General features: G+C 44.0%; 2 protein-coding genes across 2 annotated transcripts; both read left to right on the forward strand.

Annotated features, from left to right (window-relative positions):
* The first annotated feature begins 898 nt into the window (after positions 1 to 898).
* On the forward strand, positions 899 to 13,570 carry LOC145417133 (beta,beta-carotene 15,15'-dioxygenase-like). The gene is made up of 11 exons (XM_080285912.1): positions 899 to 1,004; positions 1,715 to 1,865; positions 3,816 to 3,923; positions 4,572 to 4,725; positions 4,880 to 5,033; positions 5,481 to 5,695; positions 6,416 to 6,562; positions 7,626 to 7,755; positions 9,113 to 9,294; positions 10,058 to 10,198; positions 13,424 to 13,570. The coding sequence occupies exons 1-11, from the start codon at positions 899 to 901 to the stop codon at positions 13,568 to 13,570; spliced, it is 1,635 nt and encodes a 544-aa protein (XP_080142038.1).
* A 3,683-nt stretch (positions 13,571 to 17,253) lies between these two features.
* LOC145417134 (uncharacterized) lies at positions 17,254 to 19,565 on the forward strand. Its single transcript, XM_080285913.1, has 4 exons — positions 17,254 to 17,297; positions 17,794 to 17,932; positions 18,159 to 18,278; positions 19,464 to 19,565. The coding sequence occupies exons 1-4, from the start codon at positions 17,254 to 17,256 to the stop codon at positions 19,563 to 19,565; spliced, it is 405 nt and encodes a 134-aa protein (XP_080142039.1).
* Positions 19,566 to 20,217: the final 652 nt, after the last annotated feature.

The following is a 20,217-nucleotide window of genomic DNA, read 5'->3' on the forward strand; positions in this document are numbered from 1 at the left end:
TGGTAGCGGCCCGGTGGTTGGGTGGGGGGTGGCGGGGTGGGTGGTCTGGCGGCGGGCATTTTAATAATAATAATAATAATAATAATACATCCATCAATCATCCAATCCTACGTTGCCCCATGAGGAGCGTAGGTGCCTGGGGATAGGCAAGTTGGTGATGACATTTAAGATGAGAGTGGTAGGTGGGGGCGCTAACCATCCACTCACTCGATGTAGTGCTGGTCTCGGGTGCCTGCCCTTTCCTCTTTACCTTCCTTCTTTCCTTCCTTCCTCTTCTGTCTTTCTTTACTTCATTCTTTCCTCGTCCTTCTGCCTGTGGGTGACTCTACACTGAGTGACAAGCCAAATGGTTTCCTGTACACCAGGAAACCATTTACTAAGCTGGGTGGTAACCATATAACCAAATTATGGCGCCTGGTGGTTTAGTGGGTGATTACGGCGCTCCAATCGGATTGAGCCGGTGAAGGTTTATATCCAAGGGATGGTTGGGGTTGTTCCATACGTAATGCCACTCAGGGATGAGTGATGGGCCTTGGAGTGAGGCTGGTCACTCTCATCTTTAATGTCAGGACCAACCGCCTAGCCCCGGGCTCCTACGTTCCTCATGGCAGCACTGGATTAGATGATGATGATGATGATGATGATGATGATGGTGATGATGATGATGATGATAATGAAAAAGATTTTTAAGTGTCATTGCCAATTTAATAAAAAATAAATAATTTATTAGACGATTTATACATTCTCTCTCTCTCTCTCTCTCTCTCTCTCTCTCTCTCTCTCTCTCTCTCTCTCTCTCTCTCTCTCTCTCTCTCATAGAAGAGGCGCTACGGAATTTTATCACCTTAGAATATAGCTTGTATTTTTTTTTTTTAATTATTTCAGAGCCGAATCGAAAATGAGCAAGACTGAGACGAAAAACGCAGTACCGCCGAACCCTCCATCTGTGTGGCTGAGGTCATGTGAGAGGGAGACCATTGACCCCGTGCCAGGCGAGGTCAAAGGTCAGGTTTATTATTATTATTATTATTTTTACTACTACTACTACTACTACTACTACTACTATTACTACTACTACTACTATCATTATTATTATTATTATTATTGTTATTATTACTGTGCGTGGTAGGTCCTCCTGTCGTCCTATTTCTCACCATCATCCACTCACTTGATGTAGTGCTGCCTTCTTCCTTCACCTATACCATTCTTTTCTGTATCCCCCCCCCCTCTCTTCCTATTCCTCACCATCATCCACGCACTTGATGTAGTGCTGCCTTCTTCCTTCACCTTTATCATTCTTTTTCTGTGTCTGTCCTCCTCTCTTCCTATTTCTCCCATCTTTCCTGTCACTTTTTATTACTCTTCTTTCCTTTACAGGTGGCTTTACATTGAGTGACAAGCCTAATGGTTTCCTGTAAGCCAGGAAACCATTTACAACGCTGGGTGGTAACCATATAACCAAACCATACGTGTTCCCTACGTGTCAACAAGTGGGTTGGCGGAGGGTTTGTGCCCCTCCCTGTAAAACAACTAACTCAAAGACAAACGGCCACCCCTTACCGGATTATGGCGTCTGGCTAGAGGTAGATAGATAAATGGACAGATAGATAGATAGATAGACAGATAGACAGAAATGATTGACTGATAAATGAACAGAGAGAGAGAGAGAGAGAGAGAGAGAGAGAGAGTTTTTATTTTCACCCCCCCCCTTCAGGTGTAATTCCAAGATGGCTGACTGGCCGCCTCACAAGAAATGGCCCGGGCAAGATCCAATATGGCGACACCCGCTACAACCACCTGTTCGACGGCGCTGCGTACCTCCATCAGTTCAATATCGGAGAGGGAAGCGTTACGTATCAGTCAAGGTGAGAGAGAGAGAGAGAGAGAGAGAGCTATATGCCCTCTCCCCAGCTTACACCCCCCCCCTCATATACCTCTCCACTCCATCCTTTCGTCTCATCCTCGGTCTCCCCTCCCTCTCCACCTCACTCACATACACTCTCCTCGTTAGTCTCTCGCTCTCCATCCTTTCCACATGGCCAAACCACCTCAGTGTGTTCCTCATAACGCTTCCTATCACATCCACATCCACACCACAACGCTCCTTTACATCCTCATTTGTCAGCCTGTCTCTCCACGTGACTCCACAGGCTCCTCTTAAATAACTCATTTCCACTGCTCTCACTCTTGACTTGTGTCCTTCCAACAACGTCCAAGCTTCACTTCCGTACGTTAGAGTTGGTATCACAATACTGCCATGTAGTAACTTTTTCACCTCCATGCTCACTTCCCTGTTTCTTATCACTGCTTTCAAGGAACCAGCAACCTTTCTTCCCTGCTGTACCCTTTCAAGCACTTCACCCTCCAAACCTCCATCCTTACTCATCACACTACCCAAGTACTTAAATGTATTCACATTTTCCAATTCCTCACCATCCAACCTCACTGTACAGTCACTGACTTCACCTCTCTCAAAGACAGTACTTGTAATAAAATATAATAATAATAATAATAATTATGATGATAATAATAATAATAATAATGATAATGATGATGATAATAATGATGATAATGATGATGATAATGATGATGATGGTGATGATGATGATGATGATGATGATGATGATAATAATAATAATAATAATAATAATAATAATAATAACTGATAATCGCTGGAGGGGTCTTACACGTGGACATTCTCGTCACTTAAGGAAGCTCCCTAACACCTTTTCCTTAGCGATTTATTTTTGAATACATCTGGTTAATATCCTTTTGTACGTTATTTATGCTGAGTATGGCGATATTGGAAGGATTTATGTGATTCAGAAGTGGACAGTAAGGTGTAACAGACAAACTAAATAGCATAGGAGAAAGTGTTAGGGAGAATACCGGCCATAGAATTGGCTGATAAGGGTTACGGGGTCATGTTAAATCTTATCATACTGCTCCTTAACCCTCTATCTTGCTGCTGGGTGGTAAGCTCCCTAACACCCTTTCCTAAGCGATTTATTCTTGGGTATGGCTGGTTAATATTCTTCTGTACCCAATTTATGCAGAGTATGGAGATATTGGAATGATTTAAGAAACAAATGAGTATAGTAGCATATAATGAGCAAAATAAATCGGTTAGGAGATGGTGTTAGGGAGCGTCAAAACCGGCCATAGAGATAACTGATAAGGATTACATAAACTCATCTTAATTACATCTGTATCTTGTTGCTGGGTGGTAAGTGGGTTACGGAATCTCCCTAACACGTGTTCCTTAGCGATTTGTTGAAGGTTCGCGCCCCACCATTATAATAAACTTTGGGAGTGTTTTTCTGGCCACGTACTGCTTTGGCGGACATAAGGGGTGCTGTGGTTGAACCAGTGTCGCATACTATAGAGTATGCTTGCACCCAGTCGGCTTGCGCGGGCCGATTACACTTGGTTCACAGACTACACACACATCCAAAGCCACTCCAACACTACAATTACACTTACAAGCACTTCTCACCCTACATACAATCTCTACCAGACAGACTAAGCCACTTGGTAGAGATACATTGGCTGTATCGTCCCCACTTCGGTAGGGATAGGCCGGTCCTGCAGTGGAGACTCAAACGGCTGGTGATATATATATATATATATATATATATATATATATATATATATATATATATATATATATATATATATATATATATATATATATATATATATTGTGTGTGTGTGTGTAACATATGTACCATCTATAACTCGTTTTTACCCAAGTTAAAGTCTCTCTCTCTCTCTCTCTCTCTCTCTCTCTCTCTCTCTCTCTCTCTCTCTCTCAGGTTCCTCAATTCAGACGCCTACCACCACAACACACGCGCCAACCGCATCATCGTGAGTGAGTTTGGCACAGCTGCGTATCCTGACCCTTGCAAAACCCTACTACAGAGGTATTTGTTTCTTTTTTTCACCTTAAATTACGCTAGGAATAATCTGTCTACCTACCTATTGCCAGACGCCTCAATCCCGAAAGGGTGGACACAAGCAAATCGCCTCCATATCGCCCTGTCCCCCGGCATTTCACTGCCCTGCTCCCAGCTCACCCCTCCTCCCCTCTCATATACCTCTCCACTCCACCCCTCCATCTCGTCTTTGGCCTCCCCCTCCCTTCCTCTCCCCCTCTCCACCTCACTCACATACTTTACACTCTCCTCGTCAGTCTCTCGCTCTCCATCCTCTCCTTATGGCCAAACCACGTGACTGATAATAATAGTAGTAGTTGTAGTAGTAGTAGCAACAGTAGTGGTACTTGTAGTATTAGTAGTTGTAGTAACAACTAGGGTACCGTAAAACTGTCCAAGGGCAGTTTTGGTAAAAACTTGCCACAGTCATTGCCCACTAAAAGCCAAGCAATAAAGGCACCCTGAGGTCAAGGTAACTGATCTTGTGCATGTCACCTTAGGTCATCACAGTCTATAAGTCCACCAAGTTTGGCGGCTCCAGATTTATTTTTTCGTGTAAAATCAGGTGACTTGTCTGTCTTCCGGAGTAGTCCAGAATTTTGGACATACTTTATCATTTTCCTTCACATCTTACAGGTTCATGAGCTTCTTCACGCCCCTGACCAAAGCTGACATGACTGACAACTGCGTGGTCAGCGTGTGTCACTTTGGAGACGAGTTGTACGCGCTGACGGAGACCAACAGCATGAGGAGGATTGATGCTGACACGCTTGACACAGTGGGAGAGAGGGTAAGATAGCTCTCTCTCTCTCTCTCTCTCTCTCTCTATATATATATATATATATATATATATATATATATATATATATATATATATATATATATATATCAACCCATCTATCCATCCACTTACCCACACCATTCTCTCTCCTTTTTTTTTTCAGACAAGAATAAATCGCTACGTGGCAGTCAACACGGCCACTGCCCACCCTCATGTAGACCCAGACGGCACGGTATACAACATGGGCAATTCGTATGTGGGCAAGAACGGACCCACGTACAATATAATTAAGTTTCCCCCGCCAAAGACAGAAAATGGTGAGGCCTCTTCCCATTCTCTGTACGTTCTTATTTGTTTTGGGTTGATTTTGGTTGATTTTGTTGTTTTTCATCCTCCTGCTACATCGCCTTCTTCCTCTTCTTCTTCTATTTCTTCTTCCTCTCCTCCTCCTCCTCCTCCTCCTCTTCTTCTTCTTCTACGTCTTCTTCCTCTTCCTCCTCCTTCTTCTCCTCCTCTTCCTCTTCCTCCTCCTTGTACTTGTTCATCTTCGTTGTCTTTTTTCTGTTTCCATGTCATCGCCTCTCTCTCTCTCTCTCTCTCTCCACAGGCCAAACCATCTCATCCATACAGCAAGCAGAGATCACAGCCACCATCCCGTCTCTCTCTCTGTCTATCTATCTATCCCCATCTATCTATCTATCTATCTGTCTATCTATCCATCTATCTCTAACTCCCTCACTATCTATCTATCTATCTCTCCACAGGGCAAACCATCTCATCCATCGCACAAGCAGAGATCACAGCCACCATCCCATGCCAGTGGAAGTTCAAGCCGTCGTACTACCACTCCTTCGGCCTCACAGACAGCTATTTCATCTTCGTGGAACAGCCCTTCGTGATTAACCTCAGGAAATTCATCGCTAATCACTACCTGCGTCGACCCTACCTGTCCGCGGTGGAGTGGCACGGTGCGGAAAAGGTAAACCCACTGAGAGGACCCGTCAGGTGTGGCTGGGGAAGCTCACTAACACCCCTTCCCAACCGATTTATTTTGTGATTCGGAGCTGGGTGCACGTTTCTGTCTACCCAGTGTCCCTACTCATGAACGATACAGCCTAGGGTGGTCTTCTAGTACGGTCAGGAAGCTTGCTAACACCTCTTCCTTACCGATTTATTCCTGATTCTGCTCCGTTGCTATATACTTGTGTGTTATTCATGCAGTCTATAGGAAGCTCCCTAACACCTTTTCCTTACCGGTTTATTCCTGATTCTGCCCCCTTAATATATTCTTGTGTGTTATTCATGCAGTCTACAAACACCTCTTCCTTACCGATTTATTCCTGATTCTGCTCCGTTACTATATTCTTGTGTGATATTCATGCAATCTATAGGAAGCTTACTAACACCTCTTCCTTACCGATTTATTCCCGATTCTGCCCCCTTAATATATTCTTGTGTGTTACTCCTGCAATCTATACAAACACCTCTTCCTTACCGATTTATTCCTGATTCTGCTCCGTTGCTATATTCTTGTGTGTTATTCATGGCAATCTATGTCGATACTGAAAAGACATAAGAAGCAAACCAGGAGATATTAAGGAGTAGTTTGGTAAATAAATCGCTATGGAAGAGGTGTTAGGGAGTCTCCATACGCGACAAGAGAAACCAAAATGGCGCCAAAAAATGTAATTCTTTCCAGACCAAATTTCGTATTGTGAGGAGAAGCGATGGTCAGATTCTACCGACTACCTACTACAGTGATGCTCTCTTCACCTTCCACCACACCAATGCATATGAGAAGGATGGGCAGCTTGTGGTGGATGTGGTAGCTTTGGATGATGGGTCGGTAAGTAGCTGGATGGAGAGAGAGAGAGAGAGAGAGAGTTGATAGGTAGACAGATAGATATTTGGATAGGCTGGTAGGTAAGTAAGTAGGTATGTAGGTAGGTAGGTAGGTAGGTAGGGAGAGAGAGAGAGAGAGAGAGGTTGATATATATAGATAACTAGACAGACAGATATTTAGATAGGCAGGTAGGTAGGTACAGAGGTAGAGAGAAAGAGAGAGAGAGAAAGAGCGAGATAGGCAGGTAGGTAGGTAGGTAGAGAGAGAGAGAGAGAGAGAGAGAACGAACTGTACCACATCACACATCACTTCATACAAATACAGTAGTTTTACGTCAGAGGGATCACGTAAACAGTACCCAGCCTCAATAGGAACTTGTGATGTAAACAGTACCTTCCCCCACAAGGATGACAAAATAAAAAAGGGACCTCCTGCCATTTCGCACAACTTATTTATATGAATCTAGTTTCTCTACCCTTCCACACATAAATGGAGAGTGAGAGACTGACGAGGAGAGTGTATGTGGAGAGGTATATGAGAGAGGGGTGTGAACTGAAAAATGAGGAAGTGAAGGAGGGTTGTGGTGTGGATGTGGATGTGATAGGAAGCGTTAGGAGAAGCACACTGAGGTGGTTTGGCCATGTGGAGAGGATGGAGAGTGAGAGACTGACGAGGAGTGTGTATGTGAGTGAGGTGGAGGGGGAGAGAGGAAGGGGAAGGCCAAGGATGAAATGGAGGGCTGGAGTGGAGAGGTATATGAGAGAGGGGTGTGTGAATTGGGAGCAGGGCAGTGAAATGGCGGGGGACAGGGCAACGTGGAGGCGATATGTTTGTGGCCACCCCGTATGGGATTAAGGCGTCTGGCAATAGATAGATAGATAGATAGAAACAGTGTCATCCATCCCACTGATATGTAACAAAATATGCATCCTGACTTGAGAGAAAAACTAAGACACGGGGATGTTTAAAATGTCCACAAGTGAGGAAGTGAACAGGTCTGAGAAACACTGCTTTAAGTCTCACAGTCATCACGTATAATTATCCCTTTTCTTTTTTTTTCGTCCAGTTGGTGCAACAGTTTATGATCAAAAATATAGAAAACCCAAACTTCGAGTATGCCGCCGACGCCATGCCTACGCAGAGACGTTACATCCTCCCCCTTGACATTCAGGACGCCCCTCTGAACACAAATTTAGGTGAGGTTAGGACTCAAGCTTCTTTCTTTCTTTATTTATTTATTTATTCGTTTCGTTTTTCAAGGCTCCATCATGCATGCGTCGGCCTTGGTCACCTAATGGCGGCTCTCCATGCTGCTTGATCTCTGGCAGCCTCCCTATTCAGTCTCTTATCCCTGGGGTCACACTCAATGACATCGTCCCAGGTCTTTTTCGGTCTGCCTTTCGCAACCCTACCCCTACAATTAACACTTCTTACTTTCTGCACCCAATTATCATCCCCCATCCTCTCCACATGCCCAGACCATCTCAAACTACTCCTCATCACAGCACCAATACACTCCAGTCCCATCCTTCCTCCCAAACCATCTCAATCTACCCCTCCTCATCACAACACCAATACACTCCCAGTCCCATCCTTCCTCCCAAACCATCTCAATCTACCCCTCCTCATCACAACACCAATACACTCCAGTCCCATCCTTCCTCCCAAACCATCTCAATCTACCCCTCCTCATCACAACACCAATACACTCCAGTCCCATCCTTCCTCCCAAACCATCTCAATCTACCCCTCCTCATCACAACACCAACACACTCCCAGTCCCATCCTTCTTCCCAAACCATCTCAATCTACCCCTCCTCATCACAACACCAATACACTCCAGTCCCATCCTTCCTCTCAACTCTTCCATCGTAAACCTAGCCCCCTCAGGCCTCACATTCAAGGACGCACTACACATCCATCCTATTGTCATTTCTGTACGTTTGAGCCTACAAATATCCTCTTCCTTTACTGCCCAGGTCTCACTACCACACAGCATTACACTCCTAACACATGCCACATACAAAGATCCCTTAGTACGGAGGGAGAGGCAACAGCTCCCTTAACTCCTTCCAACCACTCCTTACCCCAGCCACAGAACTAACATGTCTCCCAAATATTTGTTAAAGGAGATGAACAGAGGAAGGAAAAACTAAGTACAATAATAATAATAATAATAATAATAATAATAATAATAATAATAATAATAATAATAATAATCCATACACCAGATTCCATTTTCTTTTCGAGATATCTCTAACTTGGCCTAAAATTGCCATCTCTCCATCTTATAACAAAAGCTCAATACTAAAATATGATACTAGTCACGAAGAAGTGCTGTGGGGTGATATAGAAGGAAGGGAAGAACGACACAGGTCAAAGGTCAGAAATTTCTCTCTCTCTCTCTCTCTCTCTCTCTCTCTCTCTCTCTCTCTCTCTCTCATAATATAACTCCCCACTCAACTTCACCCATACAAATCTTCTCCCCCTCTCCCTCTCTCTTACACCCTCCCTCCCTCCCTCCCTCCCTCACTCTCTCACTCTCTCCCACAGTGACCCTCTCCAGCACGACCTGCACAGCCCACAAACGCGACCCGGGCACAGTAGAGGTCAAGGGTGAGGTCATCTCGCCCCTACTATTTGACCTACCTCGTATCAACTACCACTACAATGGAAGGGAATATACCTACTGTTATGGAGTGGAGATCAGCACAAAAGGGATTGAGTTTTGTAGCGTGAGTATGATTGTCTAGTTCGCTGTCTCTATCTCTGTCTGTCTGTGTCTGTCTGTCTGTCTGTCTGTCTGTCTGTCTGTCTCTCTCTCTCTCTCTCTCTCTCTCTCTCTCTCTCTCTCTCTCTCTCTCTATGGGGTGGAGATTAACACAAGAGGGTTTGAGTTCTGTAGTGTGAGTATGATTCTCTCTCTCTCTCTCTCTCTCTCTCTCTCTCTCTCTCTCTCTCTCTCTCTCTCTATGGCGTGGTGATTAACACGAAGGGCATTGGATTTTCCAGCGTAAGTAAGAAGGTTCTTGTGCGTAGCTAAGAGTATTGGGATAGTTCCGAAGCGTATCATCACTACAGGGTCTCTCAGATGAATACGTCGCCTGTGAAAATATCTTGAGGGTTAAAAGAAGCCTATCTGTGCCCCCCAGGTAGTGAAGATGAACGTGCAGACGAGAGAGACGGCGGGAAAGTTGAATGAGACAGTTTTGAATCATTTGAACGGATAGCTTTGAATATTTCCATCACTACAAGGTCTCTCAGATGAATAAGTCGCCTGTAGAATTGTCCTGAAGGTTAAAAGAAGCCTATCTGTACCCTCCAGGTAGTGAAGATGAACGTGCAGACGAGAGAGACGGCGGGAAAGTTGAATGAGACAGTTTTGAATCATCTGGACGGATTGCTTTGAACATTTCCATCACTCCAGGGCCTCTCATATGAATAAGTCGCCTGTGGAACTGTCTTCAGGGTTAAAAGAAGCCTATCTGTGCCCCCCAGGTAGTGAAGATGAACGTGCAGACGGGGGAGACGACGAAGTGGGGTGAGGAGGGCCGCGTAGTGAGTGAACCAGCTTTCGTCGCTGCCCCAAATGCTTCAAAAGAGGATGATGGAGTTGTTCTGACCACGCTGCTCGATAAGGTAAGGGTTTTATCTATCTATCTGTCTATCTGTCAGTCTATCTATCTGTCTGTGTGTCTATCTGTCGGTCTATCTATCTATGTCTAGTGGGCGAATCAGTTTTTGTCTCGGCTCCAAATGCTTCAAAAGATGAGGATGGTGTTATTCTGGTCACGCTGCTTCATAAGGTAGGGGGTTTATCTATCTGTCTATCTATCAGTCTGTCTGTCTATCTATCTGTCTGTCTATCTGTCTGTCTGTCTATCTGTCTGTCTGTCTATCTATCGGTCTATCTATCTGTGTCTATTGAATGAACTAGTTTTCGTCTCTACTCCAAGAGGACGAAGGTGTTGTGTATGTAATGTTCTATCTATCTATGTCTGTCTGTCTGTCTCTCTACCTCTGTCTATCTATCTATCTATTTGTCTCTCTGTCTGTCTGCCTCTATCTATCTATCTATTTGTCTGTCTGTCTGTCTGCCTCTATCTATCTATCTATTTGTCTGTCTGTCTGTCTGTCTACCTAAATATCTATCTGTCTGTCTGCCTCTATCTGTCTATCTATCTATCTATCTAGGAAATATATATGTAGACAGGTAGGTAGGTAGGTAGGTAGAGAGAGAGAGAGAGAGAGAGAGAGAGAGAGAGCATTACCACCTGGGCGTGAGAAAATACCTTGATATAAATACTGTTTTCTGCTTCTTATTTTAAACAGGTTATTCAAGGAGGAGGACGAGGAGGAGGAGGAGGAGATGATGATGATGATGATTGTTTTTCTGTGTGTGTGTGTGTGTGTGTGTGTGTGTGTGTGTGTGTGTGTGTGTGTGTGTGTTGTAGTAGAAGTAGTAGGAGGAGGAGGAGATGATGATGATGATGGTAATGTCTGTCAGTCTGTTTGTCTATCTGTCTGTAGGTACGTGTGTGTGTGTGTGTGTGTGTGTGTGTGTGTGTGTGTGTGTGTGTGTGTGTGTGTGTGTGTGTGTGTGTGTGTGTGTGTGTGTTGTAGTAGAAGTAGTAGGAGAAGGAGGAGATGATGATGATGATGGTAATGTCTGTCAGTCTGTTTGTCTATCTGTCTGTAGGTACGTGTGTGTGTGTGTGTGTGTGTGTGTGTGTGTGTGTGTGTGTGTGTGTGTGTGCAGGTGTCATGTACCCACCAGTTCTCATCCCACGTTATTTATTGATCTTGTTGTCCTTTTATTACTGAACTTGTGTTATGTAAGTGTGGATTTTTTATGTGTATGTCTGTCTGTAGCTATTTCCTCTCTCTCTCTCTCTCTCTCTCTCTCTCTCACACACACACACACACACACACACACATCCAAAACGATCCTTAAGCTGAGAATATTCATAAATCCCTTAAGACTCTTCATCATTACGAAACCAAATTCAAAACGCAATTTCCGTTGGGCCATCCTCTTTTTTTTTTTTTTTTTTAAGCAAGGAAGAAGGAACCAAAGGCCAAGAGCCCGCAAACCGTTCCTTCCAAGAAAAAAAAAAAATACGAGAGAGCCAAATTCAAGATCCGTTCATTTCGAGATGCCTGGACACACTGTGTTTGAAAGACTGGAGATCATACCAAGTAGGAAATACAGACAGAGGGAGACAGTTCCAGAGTTGGCCTGTTGCATAAATGAAGGACTGGGAGTAACGGTTAACTCTTGCATTAGAGAGTTGGACAGAAAAAGGATGAGAGTTTGTTAATAGACGGGTGCTACGTGCCCGTCGTAGAGGTGGAGGGATGCAAGCAGACAGTTCAAAGGAGCAGTGACCATTAAAGTAGCGATAGAAAAGAGAGAAAGATGCAACAGCGCGGCGAAGAGACAGAGGTTGAAGGGAGTCAGTAAGAGGAGAGTTAATGAGACGAAAAGCCTTTGACTCCACCCTATTGAGAAGAGCCGTATGTGGGAAGCCTCCCCACACATGAGAGTTGTACTCTACGAATAAAGCCCGTGTATAAAGTCAACAACTGTGCAGGGGTAAAGAAGGTAAGGAGTCGGCTTAGCACACCTAATCTCTTGGATGCAGATTTTACAAGAGATGCAATATGATCTTTCCAAGATAAGTCCCGAGTAAATGAAACCCCAAGCATGTTCAAGGATGATGCAGGACTTAGTTGGATATTATTAAACTTTAATGGGTACTCCCGTGGATGACTGTGTCGGGTTGATAGGTGTAAAAACTGAGTTTTTGATGTATTAAAAACAACCATATTATTTTTACCCCAGTCAGAGATACAAGCCAAGTCAGACATTAGGTGTGCCATAGCCTCATCCCTTGTTTGCTGAAGTAACTGCTGAGATGGACGTTCCGGGAACTGAATGGAACATCAGCGTACGAGTGGATAGGGTTAGATGTACTGCTTAGAAGGTCATTGATGAATAAAAGGAAGAGAGTTGGCGATAGAACAGAGCCCTGAGGAACACCACTGTTGATAGATCTAGGAGCAGAACGATGGCCGTCTACAACAGCGGCTATAGAACGACCAGAAAGGAAGCTGTAGATGAAGGCACAGATAGAAGGATAGAACCGTAAGAGGGCAGTTTGTAAATTAAAGATTTATGCCAGACTCGATCGAAAGCCTTTGAGATGTCAAGTGCAACAACAAAGCTTTCGCCTAAGTCCTTAAAGGAGGATGACCAGGAGACTGAAAGGTAGGTGAGAAGATCGCCAGTGGAGCGTCCCTGACGGAACTCATACTGACGATCAGAAAGAAGGTTGTGATAGGAAAGATACTTTAAAATTATCCTGTTAAGAATCGACTCGAAAACTTTTGAGACACAGGACGTTAAAGCAATTAGACGATAGTTAGAGGGTTGGGAGTGGTCACCCTTCTTTGGGACTGGCTGAATGAGAGCAAATTTCCAGCAAGAAGGAAAGGTACAAGTTGATAGACAAAGGCGAAAGAGTTTACCTAGGCAGGGTGTAAGCACAGAAGCACAGTTCTTGAGAACAACAGGAGGGACTCCATCAGGCCCATATGCCTTGTTAGTACTGAGGCCAGTGATGGCAGAAAATACATCAGCTGAAGAAATTTTACTGTCAGCCATGAAGAAGTCAGAGGGGGGAAGTGATGGAGGAACAGCACCGGAATCGTCTAAGGTGGAACTGGAGGAGAAAGTCTGAGCGAAGAGATCTGCTTTATCAGCATATTTGTACTCCCTAAGCTAAGAATTCTCGATGGTTCGCCAAAAAACAACTGAGCATCTATAGTTTCATAAACTCTATCCTAATTCTCCTCTTTCAGGCCAATCCCAACTTTGTAGCGCTTGTGGTGTTGGATCCTCTTACGTGGAGCGAGATGGGACGCGCGGAGTTCCAAGCCAGCGGGACTGTCACATCAACATTCCATGGACAGTTTGCGTCTCCTCACGAATCAGTCCATATTTTCTAGAGTACAGGAAATATCTATCTGTCTATCTACCCATCTATCTATCTGTCAATTTATCTATTAATCTGTCCATTTATCCATCTATCTATAGCCAGACGCCATAATCCCATAAGGGGTGGCCGTTTGTCTTTGAGTTAGTTGTTTTACGGGGAGGGGCACTAACCCTCCACCAACCCACTTATTGACACGTAGGCAACACGTATGGGTTGGTTATATGGTTACCACCCAGCGTTGTAAATGGTTTCCTGGCTTACAGGAAACCATTAGGCTTGTCACTCAATGTAAAGCCACCTGAAAAGGAAAGAAGAGTAATAAAAAGTGACAGGAAAGATGGGAGAAATAGGAAGAGAGGAGGACAGGCACAGAAAAAGATTGATAAAGGCGAAGGAGGAAGTAGGCAGCACTACATCAAGCGAGTGGATGATGGTGAGAAGTAGGAGAGGAGGGCAGACACAGAAAAAGAATGATGAAGGTGAAGGAAGAAGTAGGCAGCACTACATCAAGCGCGTGGATCATGGTAAGGAATAGGACGAGAGGAGGACAGACACAGAAAAAGAATGATAAAGGTGAAGGAAAAAGTAGGCAGCACTACATCGAGTGAGTGGATGGTGGTCGCTACTACCTACCGCCAATTAGACAAAGTACAGAAATTAAAAAAATAAATAAATAAATATAAATGATTGCCAGACGCCTTAATCCCGTAAGGGGTGGCCACAAACAAATCGCCTCCATATCGCCCTGTCCCCCGCCATTTCGCTGCCCACCCCCTAGCTCACACACAGCCTCTTTCATATACGGTACCCCTTCATCCCTCCGCCTCATCCTCGGGCTCCCCCTCCCTCCCCTCTTGCATTCACATAAAATTCGGTAGGTAATTTTGTAAGGTTAATATGTCCTTATTATATGTTTAGTAGTTGCACTGTGACTACTACCACTACTATTGCTACTACTACTACTACTATTGCTACTACTACCACTACTATTGCTACTACTACTACTACTATTGCTACTACTACTACTATTTTCTTGCTGCTGCTTCTGCCAATACTAACTACTATTACTACTGCCACTACAACTGCTACTACTACTACTACTATTTGCATTATAATTAGCTATTGTAAGATATTATTAGACCTATTATTATTATTATTATTATTATTATTATTATGGTGATGATGATGATGATGATGATGTTGATGATGATGATGATGATGATGACGATGATGATGATGATGATGATGATGACTATTATTATTATTATTATTATTATTATTATTAGCACTAGTAATACCACTGTAACCCCCATATCAATAATAATACCTTTAGAATAACTGAATAAATGAATCTAAATGCACAGCTGCAACAATCACTGCCCATACACCACCTTATAACGTTATCTGTTGTTCAAAAGGCCACGAGTTCGATCCTACGTTGGTCTAGGAAATCTGTCTATCTATCTATTGCCAGACGCCTTAATCCCGTAAAGGGTGGCCACAAACAAACTGCCTCCATGTCGCCCTGTCCCCCGCCATTTCACTGACCTGCTCCCAACTCACACACCCCTCTCATATACCTCTCTACTCCATCCCTCCATCTCATCCTTGGCCTCCCCTTCCCTCTCCCCTCCCTCCACCTCATTCACATACACTCTCCTCGTCAGTCTCTCACTCTCCATCCTCTCCACATGGCCAAATACTTAGTGGATTTTAATGTTCTAGGATGTATTCAATATGGACGGTGGGTGTTAGCGCCGAAGTAGTGACATGTGAAGGTAGGTGGCCTTGCAGAAGGGGATATCTAGTCTATACCTGAGTCGAGAAAACAATAAATAAAATGTGTATGTATGTATGTATGTGTTTATGTAGGTATGTATGTGTGTAAGTATATATGTGTGTATGTTTGGGTGTGTAGGGGTGTGTGTGTATGTATGTATGGATGTGTGTGTATGTATGTATGGATGGATGTGTGTACAGGTATGTATGTATGTATGTATATGTGTGTGTATGTATGTATGTATGTATGTGTGTATGTATTTATGTATGTATGTATGTGTGTATGTATGTATATATGCATGTATGTATGGATGGATGGGTGTATGTATGTATGTATGGGTGTATGAGTGTATGTATATATGTATGTGTGTATGGGTCTGTATGTGTGTATGTATATATGTATGAATGTATACCTATATGTATGTATGTATGTATGTATGTACGTATGTATGTATGTATATATGTACAGTATGTTTGTATGTATGTACGTGTAGGTCTAACTGCAATATCAACACAGTAAGCGTCAGTAACTTAATATACACAATAAATCGCTTAGGAAGAGGATTTACGTGCTTCCCAGTCACAAAAAAAAAGAAAGAAAACAAAAGAAAAATTAAGATAAGCACACACACACACACACACACACACACACACACACACACACACACACACACACACACACACACACACACACACACACACACACACACACACACACACACACACACACACACACACACACACACACACACACACACACACAGAAACTAAGTCGCTTACAAGAAGGTGTTACGAAACTTTCAAGGATAATAGGAAAAAAATAAAGAAAAAGTACTGTTTAGGTTCGTGGGTCCGTGACAGGTGACTCTGAGGTACGTACTGTCCCTTAACACCTTTTCCTAACCGATTTATTCCCGAAAGTACCCATTAACATCCTCTTTTTGGCATATTATATCTTTTCAGTGTTCATATAGATTGCATGAAAGACACACGTATAGGGTAATGGAGGAGAATCAGGAATAAATCGGTTAGGAAAAGGTGTTTGGGGATCTTCCTGAGAGAGAGAGAGAGAGAGAGAGAGAGAGAGAGAGAGAGATTGCATGAATGACACAGAAGTATAGGGTAATGGAGGGGAATCAGAAATAAATCGGTTAGGAAAAGGTGTTTGGTGATCTTCCAAACACACGAGAGAGAGAGAGAGAGAGAGAGAGAGAGAGAGATTGCATGAAATACACACACGTATAGGGTAACGGAGGAGAATCAGGAATAAATCGGTTAGGAAAAGGTGTTTGGGGATCTTCCTAACCACACGAGAGAGAGAGAGAGAGAGAGAGAGAGAGAGAGAGAGAGACTGCATGAAAGACACACACGTATAGGATAACGAAGGAGAATCAGGAATAAATCGGTTAGGAAAAGGTGTTTGGGGATCTTCCTGAGAGAGAGAGAGAGAGAGAGAGAGAGATTACACGAATGACACACACGTATAAGGAAATGGAGGGGAATCAGGAATAAATCGGCTAGGAAAAGGTGTTTGGTAATCTTCCCAACCACACGAGAAAGAGAAAGAGAGAGAGAGATTGCAAGAATGACACAAAAGTATAAGGTAATGGAAGTGAATCAGGAATAAATCGGTTAGGAAAAGATGTTTGGTAATCTTCCTGAGAAAGAGAGAGAGAGAGAGAGATTGCACGAATGACACATACGTATAAGGTAATGGAGGGGAATCAGGAATAAATCGCTAGGAAAAGATGTTTGGTAATCTTCCTGAGAGAGAGAGAGAGAGAGAGAGAGAGAGTGGACTTTGGACTGTTGATGAGATGATATATTGAGTCACCCGCACCAGCATCGCCACTGCCCTGCCCTGCCCTGCCCTGCTCTGATCTGCCCTGCCTTGCCCTGCCCTGCCCTGCAACCATGAAGACTCTTGCCCTACTCTTGGTCATTGCTGCCCTTGCATGGTAATTCTCCTCTCTCTCTCTCTCTCTCTCTCTCTCCCCAGTCCGCATCACACACTGTCCCGGGTTCGCGTCTGGCCAGCTGTACCTCTATATCATCCTGTATTCTGTATTTTGTAACCTTGTCTTTGCCTCAGGGGGACAGGGGCGACAGGAAAGTCACTAATAATTGTGAGTAAATTCTTCAACACAACTACTAGCCCCATCTCTTCCCTGTAACGTTGCTCTCTATCTTGTATCCTTTCCTGTATTATGTATCGTGTATTCTGTAGCCCCTATCTGTATTCTGTAGCCCTTTCTCTTCCTTAAGGGGCAGGATCGAAAGGAGTGTCACTATGAAGAAGATTATTAGACACAACTTCAAGCCCCATCTCTTCCCTGTAATGTTGCTCTCTATATTGTATCCTTTCCTGTATTCTGTACCCTATATCCTCTCTGTAACCTCTATTTTGTATTCTGTAGCCTCTCTCTGTATTCTGTAACCCTGTCTCTTTCTCAGTGGGCAGGAACGAAAGGAGTGTCACTGTGGAGCCTTCGTGACAGTAGCAGAAGGGGAAGTTAAGGTCATGAACTTTCCCGCCGTTGACCTAGGGGATTGTGACCAGCTGACCCAGTGTGCCGCACGGTGCACAACAGAGGTCAGTGCACGTAACACCTTTCCCTAGCCGATTTATTCTCTGATTTGTAGGTGGGTGTACGTGCTTGGCTAATATCCCTACTTATCAACAACACATCCTAGGTTGGTATTGCAGTACAGTTAGGAAGTCCACTAACACCTCTCCCTGACTGATTTATTTGTGATTCTGTTACACACACACACACACACACACAGCTCTCTAACCACCCTTTTTCTCTCCCTAACAGTGGGTGGAATTGACTAACGATGGTGATCTTACTTACGAGATGGGCGATGGGCGTACCGTGGGTCAGCATATGTGTGATGAGGCAGCCATGCAAGACCACGCTGATCTTGGCCCTCATGATGTAAGTAGATAGACAGATAGATAGATAGATAGATGGATAGATAGATGGATGGATGGATGGATGGATGGGTAGGTAGGTTGGTAAATGGATGGCTGATTGACTGATGGATGGATGGATAGATAGAGAGATGGAGAGACAGAATGAAAGACGGATGGGTGGATGGATAGATAAATAGGGTTAACGTATGTGTGATGAAGCGACAGTAGTAGTAGTAGTAATAGTAGTAGTAGTAGAATAATAAAAATAATAATAATAATAATAATACTGTATAGTAGTAGTAGTAGCAGTAGTGGTAATAGTAGGAGTAATAGTAGTAGTAGTAACAGTAGTAGTAGTAATAATAATAATAATAATAATAATAATAATAATAATAATAATGAACAGCAAGGATACTCTCATTTGGGGCAGAATGAGAAATATGGAAGGCAGGATACAGTGCTACCTACCTACGTACTTACCTACCTACCTACCCCCACTTGCATACCTACTAACCCTCCCTACCTCTCTACTTACCCAGCAGCACATCCACCTACCTACCTACTTACCTACCTACATACCTCCCTTCGTCCCTCCTTTACTCCCCCCTTACCTACCTACCTACCTACCTACCTACCCCCCTACCTACCAACTCCCTTCATCCCTCCCTCCCTCCCTCCCCCCCTACCTACCTACCTACCTATCTACCAACCTACCTACCTACCCACCCACTCATCTCCCTTCATCCCTCCCTCCCTCCCCCCTTACTTACCTACCCCCCACCTACATACCTATTAACACTCCCTACCTCTCTATTTACCCACCCACCTACCTACCTACCTACCTATCAATCCTCACCCACCCACCGACCTGCCTTCGTCCCCCCGTCCCTCCCTACCCCGTTTACCTACCTACCTACCCCCCCCACATACATACTAACCCTCCCTACCTTTCTACTTACTCACCCACCCACCCACCTACTTACCTACCTACAAACCTTCCTACCAACCTACATACATACTAACCCTCCCTACCTCTCAGCTTATCCACCCACCTAACTACCTACCTACCTACCTACCTACCCACCCACCTCCCTTCGTCCTTCCCTCTTTCCCCCTTACCTACCAACCTTCCCACCCACTCACCTACCTCCCTCCCTCCCTCCTTCTCCCCTTACCTACCTACCTACCTACCTACGTCTCGCCTCAGGTCTATCTCTACTACAACATGTGCAACGGTCCTTGGATGTATGACGGACAGACCAGCCGAAATCAACTCTGCTGCCGAGGTGGTGTTTACACGGAATGTTAAGAGAATTCGCCACCTCACTCACTTCGGCTACAGGATCTCTCTCTCTCTCTCTCTCTCTCTCTCTCTCTCGACAAACAAATAAAATCATCCAGTAAATATCTTTCTTGTTCCTTTTCTTCCTCGAATGTGTGTGTGTGTGTGTGTGTGTGTGTGTGTGTGTGTGTGTGTGTGTGTGTGTGATAAGAGAAGGACGAGGAAGAAGAGGTGGATGATGATGATGATGATGATGATGGTGATGATGGTGATGATGATGATGATGATGATAACGATGAAGATGAGGAGAAAGAGGATGTTAATGATGATGATGATGATGATGATGATAACGATGATGATGATGATGATGATGATAATGATGTTAATGATGATGATGATGTTGATGATGATGATAACGATGATGATGATGATGATGATGATAATGATGCTAATGATGACGATGAGTGGTGGTAGCAGTAGTAGTAGTTATAGTAGCTGGAACTAGCAGTAGAAGTAGTAGTAGCAGTAGTAGTAACCCCAGCCTCATCTCGACGTAGTAGTAGTAGTAGTAGCAGTAGTAGTAGTAGTAGTAGTAGTAGTAACCCCAGCCTCATCTCGACGTAGTAGTAGTAGTAGTAGTAGCAGTAGTAGTAGTAGTAGTAGTAGTAGTAGCAGTAGT

Source organism: Coenobita brevimanus, chromosome 109, assembly GCF_032717465.1.
Source record: "Coenobita brevimanus isolate Jiangsu-jjx chromosome 109, ASM3271746v2, whole genome shotgun sequence".
Lineage (NCBI taxonomy): Eukaryota > Metazoa > Arthropoda > Malacostraca > Decapoda > Coenobitidae > Coenobita > Coenobita brevimanus.

What these genes read in the sequence shown, in the direction of transcription:
- LOC145417133 (XM_080285912.1), top strand. Translation starts at nt 899, where the DNA reads ATGAGCAAGACTGAGACGAAAAACGCAGTACCGCCGAACCCTCCATCT. An exon ending in AGCGTTACGTATCAGTCAAG is followed by an intron (nt 1,866 to 3,815) that starts GTGAGAGAGAGA and finishes TCTCTCTCTCAG; the next exon opens with GTTCCTCAATTCAGACGCCT. An exon ending in TGCAAAACCCTACTACAGAG is followed by an intron (nt 3,924 to 4,571) that starts GTATTTGTTTCT and finishes CACATCTTACAG; the next exon opens with GTTCATGAGCTTCTTCACGC.
- LOC145417134 (XM_080285913.1), top strand. Translation starts at nt 17,254, where the DNA reads ATGAAGACTCTTGCCCTACTCTTGGTCATTGCTGCCCTTGCATG. An exon ending in CCGCACGGTGCACAACAGAG is followed by an intron (nt 17,933 to 18,158) that starts GTCAGTGCACGT and finishes TCTCCCTAACAG; the next exon opens with TGGGTGGAATTGACTAACGA. An exon ending in CTGATCTTGGCCCTCATGAT is followed by an intron (nt 18,279 to 19,463) that starts GTAAGTAGATAG and finishes GTCTCGCCTCAG; the next exon opens with GTCTATCTCTACTACAACAT.